The sequence below is a fragment of the Strix aluco genome, chromosome 2, assembly GCF_031877795.1.
Source record: "Strix aluco isolate bStrAlu1 chromosome 2, bStrAlu1.hap1, whole genome shotgun sequence".
In the NCBI taxonomy this organism is placed as follows: domain Eukaryota; kingdom Metazoa; phylum Chordata; class Aves; order Strigiformes; family Strigidae; genus Strix; species Strix aluco.
The window spans coordinates 15,497,382-15,516,188 of record NC_133932.1 but is presented as its reverse complement, the minus strand read 5'-3'; the positions used below and the strand labels follow the sequence as shown (position 1 = coordinate 15,516,188).

Here is an 18,807-nt window from a genome sequence, read left to right as displayed (position 1 = left end):
TAAAAACTCCATGCTCTTAAACACAAAAGTACTTGTTACAAGTCCAGTTAGAAACTCAGTATTGGAAAGTCACTTCTTACAAAAAAGAAAGAAATTGCGAACATGAAAGGAAGATGGAATGGTTAGCTCTGGGAGAAAATGCTGACTTTCAACCTTCACTCCAAGCACAAATGAATGAAGCCAATAGTAAAGAAAGGCTTGTGGAAAGAGAAAATTTATTTTTAAACCAACAGATTTCGCTTGGGATTGGAGAGTGGCAAAGACAAGCAAGTTATTCTTCAAGTCAGAAATTAAGGACCTGAGCCAATCTCAAAAAAATAAAATGTTGTTTTCCATATGCATTACCTAGCAGATATCCTCAGTCCTCTACAGATACTGACAAGTAAGTGAACACCATCTGCTGTTTCATAGACAAGTCAGTGAGTAATTCAGATTACTAGAGGACAGCTCTTGAAGAGGACTGAAAAGACAATGCTCTTTTTGAGGCTTATACACACACTGACAGTCCAGAAAATAGGATTTCAGGGGTCAAAACACTGAGCTCTTCATCTACTTGATGGAGGTGCTGTCTCCACCTTTTGGTATTACAGAGCCCTATGGAATTAGTTAACAGGAATTTAAAACAACAACAACAAAAAAATCACCAAACAAGCCTACTGCATCATTAAAGAGATAAAAAAAAAAAAATAGAAAAATATTTAAAAAAAAAAAAAAAGGAGTCCATATCCCTCAACCCATCAGAGCTTCAACTCTAGATTTTAATAACCCTCTAAACTATTCAAAAGAGCAGCTATGAAGAGCACTAACCTTCATATGGAAGAAGCATTTGCTTAAAGGAGGAAATTTTAACTTTTTTTTTTAGTTAGCACCTGTTTCCTGATAAGAAACAGAAAATTCCGCCCAGTAATGTGTGAACTTCTCATAGTTCTGTAGCTAGGTGAAGATGCACTCCAGTTGAAGAATAAAGAATTTAAAGACTATTTAACTTTTTTTTTTTATTAACAAGATCAAATTTTCCAGTATTTTGCCAGGTGTTGTGTGCATAATGCATGAAATCAGAGTATTTTTAACAAAACAAAACAAATCCCACCAAAAATGCACTCAACAAATCTACTGAAGAAAAACCAAAACAAATTATTGTCAATGAATTCTCAATGAAAATTTATACTCACCGGTAAAGTATCTTATGTTTGATTGGCATCAGAGAGTCATAAATGGTTAGTGAGTCAGTGATGCAGTTATCTGGTTCAATCTGAAGGGATACTATTGAAAGGCGAATAAGATGGCCCACTGATGCAATCAGCTTAAAATAGCAGATCGTTCCCCCTGAGGTAGCACGGATATCCAGAGGAAAGTGCTCGTGTAGGCGATCAGCATATAGATCATACATACAATTTGTTCCTGTGGAAACATCGCATTTTCAACACTGGACACTCACTACAAAACTGTTAAATCCTCATGGAGTACAAAAAAATAATCCTAAAAATAATTTTAAACTAAAGCAACACATGAAACCATAGCTAAACGTGAAAACAAAGTAGTCTATGCCACTTTCTTTGCATCTTAGTTACAAGCCTGTAGTCAAGGAAAAGTCTATTCATAAAACTACAGAACGTCACAAACAGCGCTATGTGTAAATAAGTCTTTGTACGGTATTTGCACAAAAGCGCCGACATTTTGTACAACAGGTATTTGCAGTTAAAGATCTGTGGAGCCCCCAGAGGATAAAATACTTAAATCAAATAATTGTTCACTGGGAGATGTTCATCAAGGCAGAAATCAACTGCTTGCCCCTACAGATATTAGGATATTCATAATAAATAAAACCCCCACAAAATAAAAATCAAGCTAAATTTTTGTATGACTCTGGGTTGTTTAGATTAATGATCAAACACCAGGCTTCTCCATGTTTTATTGTGAAATGAGCTGTAAGTGCCACCACTAAATTCAGATTCATCAATTCATTCAGGTTGGAAGGGGTGCTAGGACCTTTCTTGTTCAATGCCCTGCTCAAAGCAGGGTCAAAATTAATTCAGACTGAGAGTTAGTCCTGTCAAACCTTGAAAAATTTTGCACCATTAGTAGTCACTGTCAGAAATGGAAGTACTGTGAAATGTAAACAATGTAGCCTAGCCTACAAAACACTTCTATTAAAAAAAAAAAAAAAAAAAAAAAAAGAGGCAAAAAAAGGCTGTGTCATAATTTAGATAAAAATCGCTAGAAAATTACCCTACTTGCATCCAATTTTCCAATTAAGCTGAAATAATTGTTGCTTTCAAGTCAAACATATTGAGGTCTTTATTTCAGTTCAGTATTGCAGCTCCCATTCAGCAAAAAGCTTAGGGATTTTTTTGTTTGGTCATATCTAAAACTCTTAACATAGCTCTTTGAAAGGTAAGAAGGCAGAAAATGGAAATTAGGAACAATAAGATCTAAAGTAAATATTTGCATTAATTTCTGCTAATTAAAAAGACAAGTCTCCAAAATAGCTACTATCGTGGAACACCAATTAGAGCACAGTGAGAGTTTACTATCAGTTATTGACTCAAATTAAATGTCGGCCTTTTAACCAGGAGTTATCAAGACAGGAAGTGGCAAGCTTTGTCTGACTTCCACTTCTAATTTACAGTGGTGAAACTAATGCTATGAATGTTCTGTAGGGGTCACGTGCCGTTCAACTGAATTACTGCTATAACTATTTAAAGCTTTGGTTGAACCATTGTTCTTCCTTCTTCCCTTTTGTTCTTCTCTTTTTCCAATAACATTCTTTTCATAAGAGTTATTTGTGCTTATTTACTCACCCTTATCAAAGCCAGCTTTGATCATAATCTTTAGAATTATGTGACTACCATTATTTCTACTAAGTGGTTAATAACTGACTGCTGGTGTGGAGCACGGTGCAGAGAATTCAGAGCTAGCTCTGGAACTATAAGTAATGCAAGCATATCAGCTTGAAACCAAAGCTGGATACAGTCATACAGCATAGCCAGATACCATGGCAATGCAAGTCACTCGCATCAGGTCAGAAGAGAAGGCTGAGGGGAGACCTCATCGCCCTCTACAACTCCCTGAAAGGAGGTTGCAGAGAGCTGGGGATGAGTCTCTTTAACCAAGTAACAAGCGATAGGACAAGAGGGAATGGCCTCAAGTTGTGCCAGGGAAGGTTTAGGCTGGATATTAGGAAGCATTTCTTTACAGAACAGGTTGTTGGGAGTTGGAATTGGATGCCCAGGGAGGTGGTGGAGTCCCCATCCCTGGAGGTGTTCAAGAGGCAGGTTGACATGGTGCTTGGGGATATGGTGTAGTTGGGATCTGTCAGTGCTAGGTTAACAGTTGGACTAGATCATCTTCAAGGTCCTTTCCAACCTAGATGATTCTGTGAAATTCTGTGAATGTGTACAAGTCCCTTCTCCAAGCCATTCTTCAATAAATGTGCACTCCAGTGCTGTGCCTGAACTAATAACTAGGTGCATCTTCATGCCAAAGTAACTCCGTTGCTCTCAAAATACAACCAGGCGATGCACCTTCCTCACATGCTGCTTCATTAATTGTCACCTCCGCACTGTATTCTGTAGTCCTAAGCAGGCACACTCAAGGTACTGCAACGACTTTCTCAACTCCTGTGGCAATCCCTGTTGTTGTTCTGCTGTAACTTCATTGCATGCCAGCACCGCACTTCTCATAGATACCAGTTGCCATCTGTGGCATTGTAAGTCTCTGAAAGATGTCTGCAATATAGCAAATCATCCTTCTCTCTTTGTGTCAAAGATACCACATAAGTCCTAAAAAAGCCTTAGAATCAAGGCTTTTTTGTTTCACTGTTCCTATTTTCTTCTCCTTTAGGGAATGCACTCTGGAATAAATTGAAACATAAGACCCAACTGTACTAATTCCTCTGGCCTGGAACACTGAACTGGGAGATGAAATTGCTATACTAGAACCAATGCACAAAATTCCTTTATATAATTAAAATGCATGCAAGGAGATGTGACAAAGGCTGGTATTGCTATGCTTTGCAGTTTAAGTCAGGAACAGTTTTGAGCAAATGAATGCTGTAGCAAACTTGACTTAAATTTGAGAAATTATGGGCTGATATCAATCTAAACATTGCAAACCATGGGCCCCAGTCTGTGATGCAAAGTCCACCAGTGGACAGCAGTACTAGACCGGTGGACAGCAGTACTAGGAGACCTTTACTTGGCTGCACCGACAAAAGTAATTGTTGAATTCTGAGAAAGTAAGCAGGCTAAAACCTTGCAAGATAACAGAAGAAGAAATCACAGATAGAAATGTAATTGTTGAAATAACACAAGTTGATGTCTCAGAAAAGGCAAATACAGGCATGGAAAAGTATAAAGCCCTTAAGAAAGGGTGCAACTTCACAAGAGGAAAAGCAAGCCCGTGTCAAGGAACAAGGGAGGCCAACACACCCTTACCTGATTGACAATTGCTGGCCCAACAGAGACTTACAGGTGTCTCCATCAAATTGGCATACTATTCCGTAGCCTAGTAGTACATTTCTTCTAGGTAGCTAATCCACATACTAGTGAACAGAGATGCGCTGTACTTTTAAGCTGCTTGTGAAGTCTCTGCACACTGCCAGAGAACCCTTCTGAGGTTTACAACACGAAACCAAGCAGATATATAAGTAGTGTCTCCCACAGCCCTGGCAAAACCGAACTGCTTAAAATACTTTCTGTTAGGGAATTCATTGAAAAGAAAAACTCATCATCAACCTTGGAGAAAAGGGAGTAAAGGAGGATAAAGAATGGACAAAAGCATTGCTATTGTTTATCTCAAAAGCCAATAAATAGATTTAAATTCAGTACTGCCCAGTGTAGAAAAGCTTAATCTTCTCTTCAACACAGAATGAAGAGCAAACAACTGACTGAGTTTATTTCCTGCCATGCCAACCGGTACATCGGAAAAATTTACCAGTCAGACTAAAGGCAGACAGTTTCTGTATTTGTCACATGCAAGACTCTTGGTCACTCTTATAGCAACTCAGGACATAAATACCAAGGCTGAATTTAACCCTCTGAACAGTATCTTTGAGTCTAAGACATGAAGTAAAAACTTTGTTCTCCACCTCTGCTCTGTCAGGAAGCTGCCAAAATGTGAATTACCTGTTCCTGTGGTTGACCAATAATCTGATCGAAGACCTGCTGTACAGAAAAAGAGTTGTGTGAGTCTTCCCATTTGCCTAAAATCCAGAATTCAGAATTTAATCATTTAATCACTTCTTTAATCGTAACACAGGACAGAACAGGTATCTCAACAAGGGGGGTTGACCAAGCCCCCTTCATTTCTGCAAATTCTGCAAGCAGCTTTGGAGGTATCATGTCCCCAGACATCTTAGCCCCTGAGGCAAGAAGAGACTGCATGTCAACTAAGCAGTCAAATTTAATTGAAGGACTGAGACAGAGGTACCCAGGAGGTCATTTTCTTACCCTTGGCCACAGTCCTTTTCAGTTTTCAGTTGGACAGAGTTGTTCAAATGAAGCTTGTTCTGTCCTTTGAACACACAGCTGAAAATCATACAACATTTTACAGCTAATATCATTAAACAGATACTTGAATCCTACATTGCTAATTTCTTCCCCAGACAGGAATGGCACAGGAGTTGTTTAATGAATGGGCAGCTTTATAACCCGTTTCTTAATCTCAATCTCAATGGAGGGGCTAAAGTCTTATCCATGTGGAAACCTTAACCTTTCATCTTTTTATACTTTTAAAGTCACAGACTTTAAAAGCTCAAATCTGAGCTGGCTACCAGGCGTCAGGCTTAGCTCCTGAATTTGGACATAAGCGCTCCAAGTAAAGGAAGTTTTGCAATCAATGCTCACAGGGATACTTTGTACCTTGATTTGACCTCAAATCTGGTTTTCAATTTCCTTTTCCTTTTTTTTTTTCCCTTTTCCTATAATAATAATTTTAATATTAGAAGCTAAAAATGCTGTATAAAGATTTTGGTTTATTTATAGAATTTGTTACTCCAAGATAAAAGTATTTGCTCAACGAGGTGTTTCCTCAAGGATATGGGGATGTGCTTAATACTAACCACTTAGTACAATGGAGTCCATGTCGACTGCAAGGCCCTGAAGACTTCCCACTGAGGTCCGGTTAATGATACTTGTCTGAATGGAATCCTTTAAAATGGCAGCCACACAATCCTCACACAACACTTGGCCTTTCGCCTGTGGTACCACAAATACGATCCAGAAATGAATAAGGAGGCCTCCATTGTTGTTGTTACTGAAATGAAAAGGTCCTACAGATTACCATCATGTTGACAGTTTTCTGAAGACTAGATTCTCAGCATGAGCTTCTGAAGTACAAAGTTAGAAGAGTATGGCTTATTTCCATCTTGCCTTGTTGCTTTGACATACTGAATGTATTTCTCTCCTAAAAAATAGTTTAAAAAAAAAAAAAAAAGCCCAAAGTGCACTCCTCACACCCGGTTGGGGATCTTCACTAGGCTGACTTCCTAAGGGCTCCTCACTTTTGAGTTCTATGGAAATCATCATATCTACTTCAATTAAAGCTGGATTATCTCCTAAATATCACTGGATTGGAATAACTAATCTTCTGGCATTAATTGCATACATACTATGAGAATAAATGTACTTTATTGCAGCATAGGGATTTTCCCCTTCTTCTGTCAGTAGAAAACAGATTTATACCAATAATATTATTTATAAAATATGTGCAACATGGTCAATAATATGGACTTGTGCTCTAACGGCATGTTTTAGTGGTTAAACGTCTGTGTGACCTATCAGCCAAAACATCACCAAACCTCTTTAGGGACATTATTTCTGTTTACCTTTGATTATACTCCTGGCAAGCAATACTGAACCACTTACATGACTTTAGTTTGCCCTTAGTTTTGTGAAATGACTTGGTACAGGTTATAAATGCATTTTGCTATCAGTACAAGTGCATAGCAATGAGATTAAATCATAACCACCAAAAATAGGTTTCTTTTGTAGGCTTATTACATTATACACTACCCAACAGATATACAACTACATTAACTACAGTTTTACCTGACTTCTGAAACTGTGGACTGCTTATAAAATTTGGAGAAAGAGGAAGTTGTGTAGACCAAGTTCATCTGAAAGAGAAAGTATTAAGCCCATAAAGATTCAGCATTTCTGAAAATCAGCCATACCTAGAGATGTTATATACCTAGGCTTTCCTAGGAACATCCTCTTTTCCACCAATATGCAATCTGCGCGCGCTTCCAGACATACAGCAGCCAAGCGAGGCAGAGCAGCAGACATGAACAGACCAGCTCTTCAATGCGCCCATAACAAGTCCACTAGTCACAGCAAACATCAAATCTTCTGCCCATGGCCAGCTGTCATGTACAGCAATGCTTTGTCCAAACAAATGAGTTTTGAAAAGAGTGCACGTTCTTTGCCCAGCAAACCCCACACACAGAGGACTTCCTTATCCTGATGCTGAAACTTGGGGCCAGCCTTCAGGAAATAAGCATGTACTTATAACATTTTGTGTCTTGGTACCAAGGTGCAGTTAACAGCACATATCAGAGGTTTTTTCACAGAAAGACAGAGATTGGAAGGAGCCTCTGGAGAGCATCTAGTCCAACCCCTCTGCTCAAAGCAGGATCAACTACACCAAGTGCTCAGGACCACATCCAGTTGAATATCCCCAAGAACGGAGACTACACAGCCTCTCTGGACAACCTGCTCCAGTGTTTGATCACCTTCACAGTTAAACAGTTTTTCCTAATGTTTCTGTCAATTTTTTTTTTGTATTTCAATTCAGTTTCTGTCCTATTTTCTTCACTAACAGCTTGTTAACGTATTTCTTTCCAATACACAGTGTAAGATATGCAGAGAAGGAAAAACTGCTGATTTCATGCTGTGGGATTGCTTTTGGGGAAAGCAAGCTCCCAATTCCACCAGTTCTTTGTATTGTGTGATGAGACCAGAGTGACAATAACTTTCGTTCCTCTTGTTCAGAGGGACGCTTGCAAAGCCACAAGGTGGCATGTACAACAAGCTGTTCAGAACTCATCCTGCTGCTTAATGGTTAAAATAATGCACAAGGGACTGTAACAGAGATTATTCTGAAGCAAATGCTGTAAAAATCGCATCAATATTAGTCCTTTTATTTAGTCCTAACCTTTAGGGTTTGACACAGGAAGTTTGAACAATTATTTTAAATGACTAAATAAAAGGGGTGGAGCTCAATCTTTCCCTGTATTAGGCCACAAGGGATTTTATATATTACTGTTACTACCGAAGGGGAAAGGAGCCTATTTTGAGATGTTCTTCCACTACCACTTGGAGGGTCTCTGGGCTAGAAGCCATGAACAAAAGGGTTTCAAGGAGAAAAACAAAATCCTAAATCCCCCAGACATCCCTACCAGCAATTTTAGCCAACAGTCATGTCACCAAGAAGCAGTTTCAGCAATGTAAAATCTGTTGGTGAGTTCAGGCAAAGTTTACAGACAAAAAAGTAATTTCCAGGTTACATTCAGGTAGGAGATGGTGACGCTGGCAGTTCACACCTGCTGTCACCTCTCCCCACCATATGTAACAATGACAACAGCAGGGTGCTCTGGGACAAGAGCAAGACCCAGGGCTCACAGCAGGCTAGGGCTGCTCCATGGAGAGGGGGGAAAGGACAATCCTTGTGGTCACCATCTGGCACCCCTGCCTGAAAGCACTTCAGCCGTTAAAGTGCGGGACTAGGAAAAATAGACTATCTGCTTTCAAGTCTTTTGTGATCCAGCGGGGGGAAGATAGATAGAGCTGGAAAACAGGAACGTGATTTCATATTATAAAATGACAAAAATTTGGCAATTGTTCAAAAATTTCTTGGTTCCATCTGAAATTATTATCATTTTTTTGTTTTTTAGCAGTTTTCTTACTATTACTTGAATCCTTATGTGGACAGTGCTGCATTTCCTGGCGTTAAAGTCTTTTTCCTCCCCACATCAAATGACTTTAAAGTCAAATTCTCTCTTAACCAAGATTCCCACCCCTCTCTTCCCACTGTAGAGCAGCCTTAACTGCCTACAACAGAGTGCTATTTCTGCTTTGCCAGGTGCAAGGTGTTTGTGAAGAATAATGGTCTTTAGAATACCTGGCATCAGAGGGAAATGTAAATGTAAACATGTTTGAGAGCCCCAGGGTAATTATAGATGCTCTAAGACTGGCAGCAGATACCAATTTCAATGCGTAAGACTTCATCGGTTTAATGTCTCAAAAGTAGCAATTAAGTTTTGAAGGGCTGTGTAGAGTTCTATTCATAGACTGATTTGTGGGGGGAAATAAAATTTTTAGCAAATGTAAAAGTCAAACAGACCTTTTCAAAACTCAGCTTGTGATTAACAAACTGAAAGCAGTCATTTCCCTCCTGCCTCCAGATAGCCACCCTTTGTACAGTCTTCTAGTGGGGGGGGCGGGGGGGGGGAAGAAGAACACCACAGCAGACTCAGTGGCACCTGAAAGTTGCACCTCTTGCTCACAGCTCTGCTCTTTTTGCTAGCCAAGCTGCCCACTCATCTTACCACATGCTGCACATTCTGTGCCACAGAGAGGAATTCTTTCGACTCCTTCTGCCTATATTCTGGAAGAAACTCTATGTTGGCAACACGAAACAGTCCAACAAAATACAATGCATCTTTGTTTTCTGCCTGGACTGCAAGAAACAAAAAAGACAGTTAGCCTCCATTTTTTAAAAAAAAAATTTTAATAACAATGAAGTTTTTTCTGATTAAATTCTAAACCAAATTAATCTATTCAGCCTCAGTGAAAAGAACTACCAAATGAACACTACGTTTTCAAGGCCAAACTCTTCTAGATGAGTACCACAATATGAAGGTCAATTGAGCACCTGTTCCCTACATGCATGATAAGATACCACCATACAGATGAACCAGCATAATGAAGGCAATATCAACATACAGATTCTGGAGCATCCCTAAGGAATCTTAGGCAATATTAGCATTGGGGGTTTAAAGAGGAGAATGTGGCTTTTACTGCCCACTTAGACACATTAAGCAAGAAGGAAACACTCCACAGAAGTGATAATTTCTTGTCCTCTCCAGTGTTTTTACTGGTCTTAAGATAAATATTTGCCTTCTATATTTTACTCCCCTTTATTTTTTAGAATCTATTCTACATGAGACACAAAGAACTCACCTGGCCTTCAGTAGGCCAAGAAACACAATGGAAGTCAAAATTTGAGGAATCAAGTTCATAGGAACTGTTGAGTCTGTGCAATTAAGTAGCACATGTAAAAAAATGTTTTGCATAACACTTAAAAGAAAATGTCACACTTCCTAAAGAGAACAGCTATGCCTGCTCTTAAAATTACTTAATTCAGCTGTCTGAAGTCTTAACAAAGATGCCCAAGAGTCTTTCAGGCCCCATTTAAGTAAATTCCATGTTTGTTTGAGAAACAGCCTTCAGGATAAGTGAGATCATAAACCCAACTGAAAGTGTTATTGGGAACAGTGATGTACGAAATCAGCATGAGCTTTCAGCAACTCACCGATGAAGAGCCACAGTAATGTCCAGGTTACAACTCCTAAAATGAATAGAATGAGGGTAAAAAGAATTATTTTATTTTGAAAATTCCACAGCAACTTATCTTTTTTCTTCAATTTCAATTTGCCATGCTTTTTCCTTGCCAGAATCCTCTTTGCCAATTTATCTTCTGCAGCTACCATTTGGGCTGAGATGTTGGCTACCTAAAATAAGGTGAAAGACAACAAAAAATGTGGAACATTTCCAACAGCAATTGACTGACCAACGACTAGAACAGATTCCCACACATATTTGTCTGTTACTGTGTATACACAACTAAAATTAACTTAGTAGCAGTTTAAAACTCCAGTCAGAAGGTCCTTTTCTTCCAGACGCTGATAACACAGTCAGTTCCTGTTGCATAAGGATGTAAAAACACAATTTACCCTAGGATAAGAGCTCACCATGCAACAGCTAACTAGCATTAACCATCTGAATCAATGCCATTATCCTTGTGCACCCCTCACTAGTGTAAATTAGCCCTCTTTAGTCCAAAGGGTAGACAGTGCTGGTCAAAATGTCACTGCTGTTCGAAAAAAAGCCACTTTCTTCTCAGACCAGAACTATCCCAATACAAGTGGGCTCAACCCATTCATTCCTCAGAAAAAAGTCTCCACTTCTTTTCAGGATGAGGAACAGTGGGTACAGACATCCTCATCCTGCATGTCTAGCTCCCTCTGAGAAGATCCCTCCAACAAACAAGAGGACACAGCACACGTGTTGCTGGGATGGGACCTGGACAAGATCATCACCTGGATATCCAGCTCCTTGACGGTTTATTTAGAACTACAGTCCCAGATTTTCTAAAGCTAGATTCAGAATATCTCCTGACCATCTCATCTAGGTACAAAAGACTACTATGTGACTATTTCTGCATTTGCAGGAGCAGTTTCCACTTCCTATAAATATCTTATCTATCTACAGTTTGGTCTGTTCTGGAAAATCTGTTTGTACCAGACACTGCCCCAGGCATTTTCCTCTGCAGGAGATAATCAACGCATTTAAGCATACAAATAATGTCTATCAGTCGCTGCAGGCACAACAGGAGCTGCCTGGGGAAATCTCTGTGGCTGCATAAAAATCCCACTTGGATGCCTCTGGTGACAGTCAAACACTTTGTTGTGAGATCAGCAAAAGGTTCAATCACCTTTTCTCACATCAATTCATTGTCTCATCTATGCAGAGGTTAGCTGGAGAGTTCCTGGAGCACTCAGGGCATTAATGACCAAGTGCATTGGTATGAACACACGCATAGCTGTGATACTCAGCTGCACCAGAATTAGAACTATAAAACCTTAAATTTTCTCCTTATATCATGACTATAACATGAGTTACACAATATTGCCACATTAATAAGGAACACTCAGGAAAAATATTCCAAACCCATGTTGATGCTAGTGAGAGAGAAGCTCTCAAGAGGCTGCTTTAGGAAGTTGTGGGTTCTCCATGACTGGAGGTGTTTACAAACACCAGTCAGAAATCAGCAGCAAAACGTTTAGTGGGGAGCCTTCTATGAAGCACAAAACAGACTTTGCGATAAAAAGACCTGGCTCGAGACCTCACATATACGAAGATGAAACTGAACTTCACCATTTTAAAGATGAACACCAAAATTAAAAAAAAAGATCTTTTTCCTTGTCTTTGGAATATCTACATACATTTTAAGGGAGGGGTCTCCCCCATCTCACAGTTGTTATGCTACTTGTGGTCTAGGACCTACTCAGAGGTGCATCAGCTCTCCGCAATGCAAACCAAGAATCTTTGACAAAGACCAGTGATAACTGGTCTATGATTTGCTCAAGGTGCAGATAGCCTCTTTCTGATGAGGGACAAACCCCTGTCCCATCACCTATCCCCTTCTGTGGCCACACAGAAATACGCTGAGGAATTCACAATCACACTAGAACAGACGCACATAGGAGAGCAGACCCTGACTTGGGCAGATCTGACTGTTCCTTGTGCTCAATAGGCCTTACTTATCCTCTGCAGAGCTACAAGGGATAGGCAGCTAGGAGGAAGCCTGCAACAAGCTGCCAGGCTGTTTACCATCATTACATTCTTTGAAGCCCTTCGGAAGGTACACTGCGAGAGTGCGTGGCCTGTTGTAGACTAAAAGGTGTGGACACAAGGCTCATTTTTCATCCCTACTAACTATATTTCACTTTAGGAGGGAGAAAACTGTGAAAGTCAGGAAGTACCCAGCTAAGAACTGCACTCCAAGTTACCAGTGTGGGATGCTATGTGTAATACAGTGGCTGCAAAAAGTATGTGCTGATGGAGCTTGACACCCAGGAAGTGACAAGCATTACTACTAGGCATTTGCAAAAGTGGTGCTGTAAAATAATCTACAATAAGTGGTTGTTTCCTTCTACCCAACACTTGTAGAGCCACATCTGAAGTACCGCATCCAGTTTTGGGCCCATCAGTATAACAGAGATGTTGCTTCCAGGGGAGGGCCACCAAGAGGCGAAGGGCTGGAGGATATGATGTACAGCAAAAAGTTGAGAGCCCTGGTGTTGTTTAGCTCGAGACAAGAAGGTAAAGACAGTGTGAGTAAATCTAATTATAGATTTTCCTATCTAAAGTGGGCTATGGAGAAGAGAGACACACACTTTTCTCACTGATACACAGTGAAGAGACAGCCGCAACAGTCACACACAGCAGCAGGGGAAATTCCAGCTTGACTGTGGGGTGGGGGTGGTGGGAATGTATTTCACCATGAGGGCCATGCGCCTGAGCCACGCCCAGAGAGGTCAGGGAACTTGGACGTACTCAGTGGGACAATGCCCCAAGAAAATCTGTTCTGGTTTTGCTGTTAGCCCTGTTTTTTAAAAAATTAAAAACCTTCAGAAGTCCCCACTAATGTAAATTTTTGTATGATCCTCTGATGTTATGCCCTAGTAATGCTTTCAATAAGAGAATTTTGTGTATCATCACAGAGAGAGCATAAGCAACATCCCCACCAATATCCTGCCAGTTCCATAGTCAAATAAAATGACTAGCAATCTTTGACCACAGAGTTGAGGATGTTCAAAGGTGAGAAGAAAAATGAATAATAAGTAATAATGAGTAATAAGACCCAGTAGTACACTTTACAGTTTCCTCAAACAAAATGTGAAAACACTGAACTGGAAGATTTCAGACTCATATCTTGTAGCTAGGTAACTAACTGCACTTGTTTTACATGTTCTCAAGAAGGACTCATTTTGCCCATCATCTGTATATTTTAAAAGCCTTACCAAGTACAATTCTGTTTAAGGATGAAAACCAAATTACCTATTTGTTTAAAGCTACGCTCTGCATAAGTTCCCTTATACACTCAGGTGTTCAGTAGGACAGCTCGAGACAGCTCAATGAATGCTCAGTCCTGACATCTGAAATCTGGGCCACTTTGATTTCCCTCAAGAACATTTTATATTTAAGTTTTCTCATGTCATCCCTTTTTGTAGCTATAGACCTAACCAGACAGATTTATTCTTAAGAATTAGATCCTGTCAAGGATCATTAAAGACTGCTCAAGATTGACATCACTGGACTATAAGCATGCACTTGAAACAACTAATGTCCTTATTGCGTCTACTGCAATTTCAACCTTATTTTTAAAAAATGCACTTCATGTATCAAGGCTTGCATGGCAAAGTTCTCTGTTACACAAGATTCATAGGAATACTGAATGCTATGCACTACATTTTAAATATTTCCCTAGATTATATTAGTTTACCGTAAACATTTTATAGTAAGAAAAACAAAGGCAAAGTTAAGCTGTTCCCTTCCTTTATTAAGGATCACAATTCTTAATACAGCTTTCCTCTCTACTGCAGTTTAGTTCTTGTATTCTAGAATTGGTTTCCAGCTAAAGTTGCAATTTGACCTTCACCATACACTAAATTATTTAATTACTTCTTTGTCATGAGTTAACGCTCATGCAATAACCCCCTTCTATATATTCTCAGGGAAAAGCAAAACACTTTACCTACCTTAATGTTGCCTTTCTTGCCTAGAAATTGATTTCTTTTTGGAAAAACATGCTGCTATGACACCAAAATAAGCTTTTCATATTGTCACATTGACAAGCCCATTATTTCAATTGCCTGAAAATACATACCTGAAGATACACAAACACATGTTGACATTACCAGACTGAGTTATAAAACAGAAAATTATATCAGATCTAACTGTGATGTTAAGTTTAGTATTTGAGAAGTAGATCACAAGAGATCTAGTAGTGTCAAGAAGTGTATGAAATCAAGAACGCTTAAGTCACCTACTTACACTTAGTTCATCTTCAGGTTTAGCTGCTGGGTGATCATTTTTTTCATCCATTCCAGCAGAATTAATTTTATTGCTTGTCCGAGCTGAAAAAGAGCCTTGCACCTTTTCTCAGTCACTACTTCCACTTCTGAAGCTGAAGACAGCAAACAGCAATGTCCAGGACCAAAAGAGGCATCAATTTACTTTGATGAGTTTCCAATTGTAACCTCATCTGCCCTATTGCTCCTTTGCGAATATTAGAAGGATGCTATCATGTAACTGTAGACATCAAAGTCAGACTGAATAAAATAGGCTTTTCATAAGTCTTTTTAAGATGAAATAGACACCAACTTGTTAAAACGCAAAATCGCAGTGCTAAAATCTATATATCATTAAAACTTCACAAAATTAGTTGCTATGAAAAAGAAAAGTAGCAAGCAAAATGTAAATATGAGAGCAAAATTATGCAACTAAAAGTAGGGAAATAAATGTAAGCACCTTGAGAAAGAGTGCTGCAAATAGCAGGTAACAACTACAAACCAAGAAGAGCATTTTGACTCTTTTCTAGAATTTTGCAATGTACCTTTTGAATACTCAAATTTGGTTATTTTATTGTAACGAAAAACTAAACTGGTTCAGGCAACATGTTTTGTATTGTTAAAATAGATCGGACTTCAAACTGAGAATCATTTCTGTAATCAGATGCAGGAAGTCACTTGTACCATAACAGTTCCATCCTATTTTCTTTGGTAATTAAATATTTATAGAGGATGTAAAACAGTACTTTCCTCAATGGATGCTAACTATAGAGCTGTCTTTACTTTCAAATGATTAACAATCTCAATGCCTTCCTTGGGTCAACTTCAGAAATGACACTGGAGAAATGCCAACTTTTTATTAAAAAAAAATAATCCTTCTATTAATTTATCTTTGAAGATATAAAACATTAACAATCATAAAAACTTTAGCACCACAGTAGTGTAGAGGTATAGAATAGAAAAGAAGTAGTCAGACCTCATAACAGGGGAGCTCCAGGTATGATCTATGCTCCGTCTGTGTAACCAGCAATAGATTACTTCAACTACAGGGCAGAAACTCCTACAGTTAGGTAATGTACCTGTAAACTAATATATTTCTTGTCTGTGTGTTAGTCTTTGGCTTAGGGCCTGAAGCACAATATTTATGACCTCAGTCATTGTTATTTGCTCTAGAACTGCAACGTATTTTAACCATATGAAGTGATACTGTAAGGTCTGGGCCTTAATAATGCTTTAGCAGCATACGAAAATCTATTAATTTATTCCATATTACTACATATAATTACTTCCAACTCCCACTTTTTTTGCTTTTAATTACACTTAATTTTTTCAGGACTACTGTGGTCTCTTAAAGTATTCATTCCAAAAGCCTTCCACTGTCCTGTGCACAGGGAGTAACTATGATACAAATGGTATTTCAGCAACTGGTGCATAGAATAAAAAGAGCATTGTACATAAAAATACTTTCCCTTCGTCAGTATTTAAGTCGTTTGCATGTTTATTCAATAAGTCCTCTATGCTCTGAGGAAGCACGTTTATCATCTCCAGATTTCACTTTTCTTCAGCCATTTAGCTTCACATAGTTTCTCCTGAGAAGATAAAAATAACCATGATATTTTGTTATTGAAGTTGCAACAAGAGTCAATCAAAAGGTATAGCATTAAATATGTGCTTTAAACCTGGTAAGAAGATTATATGTCATTTTCTCTAGATTACATAGAAAAGCTGAGGTAGACGTTATTTCCATTCCTTCAATGCAGTAAATAACATTATTATGCACCTTTCAGATACCTAAGGTGTATATGGGCTGCTTGTATGACATAAATAAATGGAGCAAAAAAAAAAAATGATCGAGAAGGAGGAGAAGGTTGTTCTCCATGTGCCAGAGCAGAGGTCAATGCTGCAGACCATGGAGGAGACCACACTGGAGCAGATGGATATTCCTGAAGGACTGCGGCCCACGGAAAGCTCACGCTGGAGAAGACGAAATGAGTGAGAAAGAAGGAGCAGCAGAGAGAAACCTTTGTATAGTGACCATAACCCCCCATCCCCACTGTGCTACTCAGAGTTCGTGGTGTGGACAAGTAGAGGAGTCACGAGTAAAGAAATTAAGTAAGCCTGGAAAACGGGGGAGGAACAGTGTTGTTTCGATGTTTGCCTTTTTGTTTCCTACTGCACAAATTAGTAGTTACGTTTTTATTTTAATTGGCAATAAATTAAGTCCATTTTCCCCAAGTTGAGTCTGTTTTGTCTGCGACAGTAACTGGCAAATGATCTCCCTGTCTTCACCTCAAGCCATTATTTTTGTCTCTTTCCTGTTCTTCCCATTTTCTCCCCCAGTCCTGCTGAGGAGGGGAGGGAGGGACTGAGTGGCCCGGTGGGAGTTTGGCTGGTAGCCATGGCTAACCCACAACAATGTTGCAATGCCTGGTACTTACTTCCCCCTCTTCTTTTAAAATGAAAATTAGGGTTTGAGTTTTTTCCAAGATAAGTGCATTCTGTTTCCAAGTAAAGCTAAGAATAAAGAGGTTGGCAAACTGAAATGAAACATGAAACACATTAAAAATAAAATCATCTTATCAAAGTGAGCACTGCTGTTTCCTTCTGGTTCATTAATTGCATGTTGCCTATATAAAAAAAAGTCTGAAGATTGAAAGAATCCAAGCCAATGCACACCATAGGCTTACTCTCTCAGTTTCCCCTGACAGATATCAGTGATTCCAGGTCAGCTTGAAAAGTTAATGTAAGTCAATTATTCCATTTCTGAGCTCTGTGGAGAAATGTACTTTCACACACTCCACCTGAAAGGGCCACTAGCTTTAAGACATTACTTGGTACGTATGAACTGGTATTAAGCAGCTTGATTTTATCTTCTGCAAGTAATGCATATCAAAACATGACTCTCATTTCTTTCTGACCCAAATCAACACAAAACCCATGTTGATTAGTTTCAGAAGCATTCTACTTTCTTGCCCTTGCCATGGCTTCCAGGCCAGTTCCACCTCCTCATGCTTTCCTTCTGCTACAAAACCCACTGCCACAAAGCACAGACTTTGCAGTTTACTCACACAGTGACGCTTGGGTTTACTCACATCATTCTCTCTTAGGGCTGTAGCTTCCTCATGCACACCTGTTTGGCAGCTTGACTTTCTGTTTCACATCTCTCCAAGACCCTCACACAACCAGGAGCAGCCCCTTAGTCTAATCTGTGACCCACCCCAGCCCAGTGAGCTCCTGATTAAGGGAAAGGCTGCAGGAGATCTATGCGACAGTCTCAAGCCACAGCTGAGATGTCTGCCTATATGACATAGATATCACGGAGGAAGCCGGGATACCAGTGATAGAGCTCTCTAGAGAAAAAGCTTGTCTTGTGCTGCACATACCTAGTGCTGTGCTGGGAGAGAGGTAGGGTTCATCTCACCTGTCTTAGACTGTCTAGAAGTTAGGCATATAAATCCAAGTTTGTTTTCCAGATTCAGTCTATACACAATGGTGACAGAGAAGCATTCAAAACAGAGAAGATGAATCACACTTTCACCAGTGAGTACAGATAGAAAAGAGGCAATTATCCTATCTTATTTTATCAAACCTATCATGTACAAAATCATCTCTGTGTAACAGTAATCTTTCCCTTCTGACCACAGCTGCCTTCACGATCAGTTCAGAGGCAGTCTTTCCTGCTCCTTTAACTGATAGGAGCCTAGAACCACCTTGCCAGCATCAGCCCACTAGCACATCCGAGTACTCTAGAGAGCTGCTAACCTCAGCGTGACATTTTCTCCAAACTGAACATCAAAAGTGACAGGGTTTGCTTGGACTTCAGGATCTCCCTTTGCCAAGCAGCAATGTCTAACAAGCTGCACAAAAACATGGGAGGAAAAAGAGTCCATGCACAATGCAGAGTTAATTCTACTAAAACCTGGGTTTAGTACCTATAAGAATTCTCTTGC

The 18,807-nt window shown here is 39.4% G+C and overlaps 1 protein-coding gene across 1 annotated transcript in view; it reads right to left on the bottom strand.

Moving 5' to 3' along the window:
* Positions 1-14,906, bottom strand: part of TMPRSS7 (transmembrane serine protease 7) — a 31,569-nt gene extending 16,663 nt beyond the window's left edge. Inside the window, exons 1-7 of the mRNA XM_074816826.1 lie at positions 14,841-14,906; positions 10,534-10,732; positions 9,548-9,678; positions 7,050-7,117; positions 6,062-6,255; positions 5,127-5,165; positions 1,173-1,401 (exon numbers count right to left, since the gene is read on the bottom strand). Of these exons, the coding sequence (XP_074672927.1) occupies positions 1,173-1,401; positions 5,127-5,165; positions 6,062-6,255; positions 7,050-7,117; positions 9,548-9,678; positions 10,534-10,732; positions 14,841-14,891 (911 nt within the window). The 5' untranslated portion in view covers positions 14,892-14,906. The remainder of the gene's footprint in view (positions 1-1,172; positions 1,402-5,126; positions 5,166-6,061; positions 6,256-7,049; positions 7,118-9,547; positions 9,679-10,533; positions 10,733-14,840) is intronic.
* Between the last annotated feature and the right edge of the window lie 3,901 nt (positions 14,907-18,807).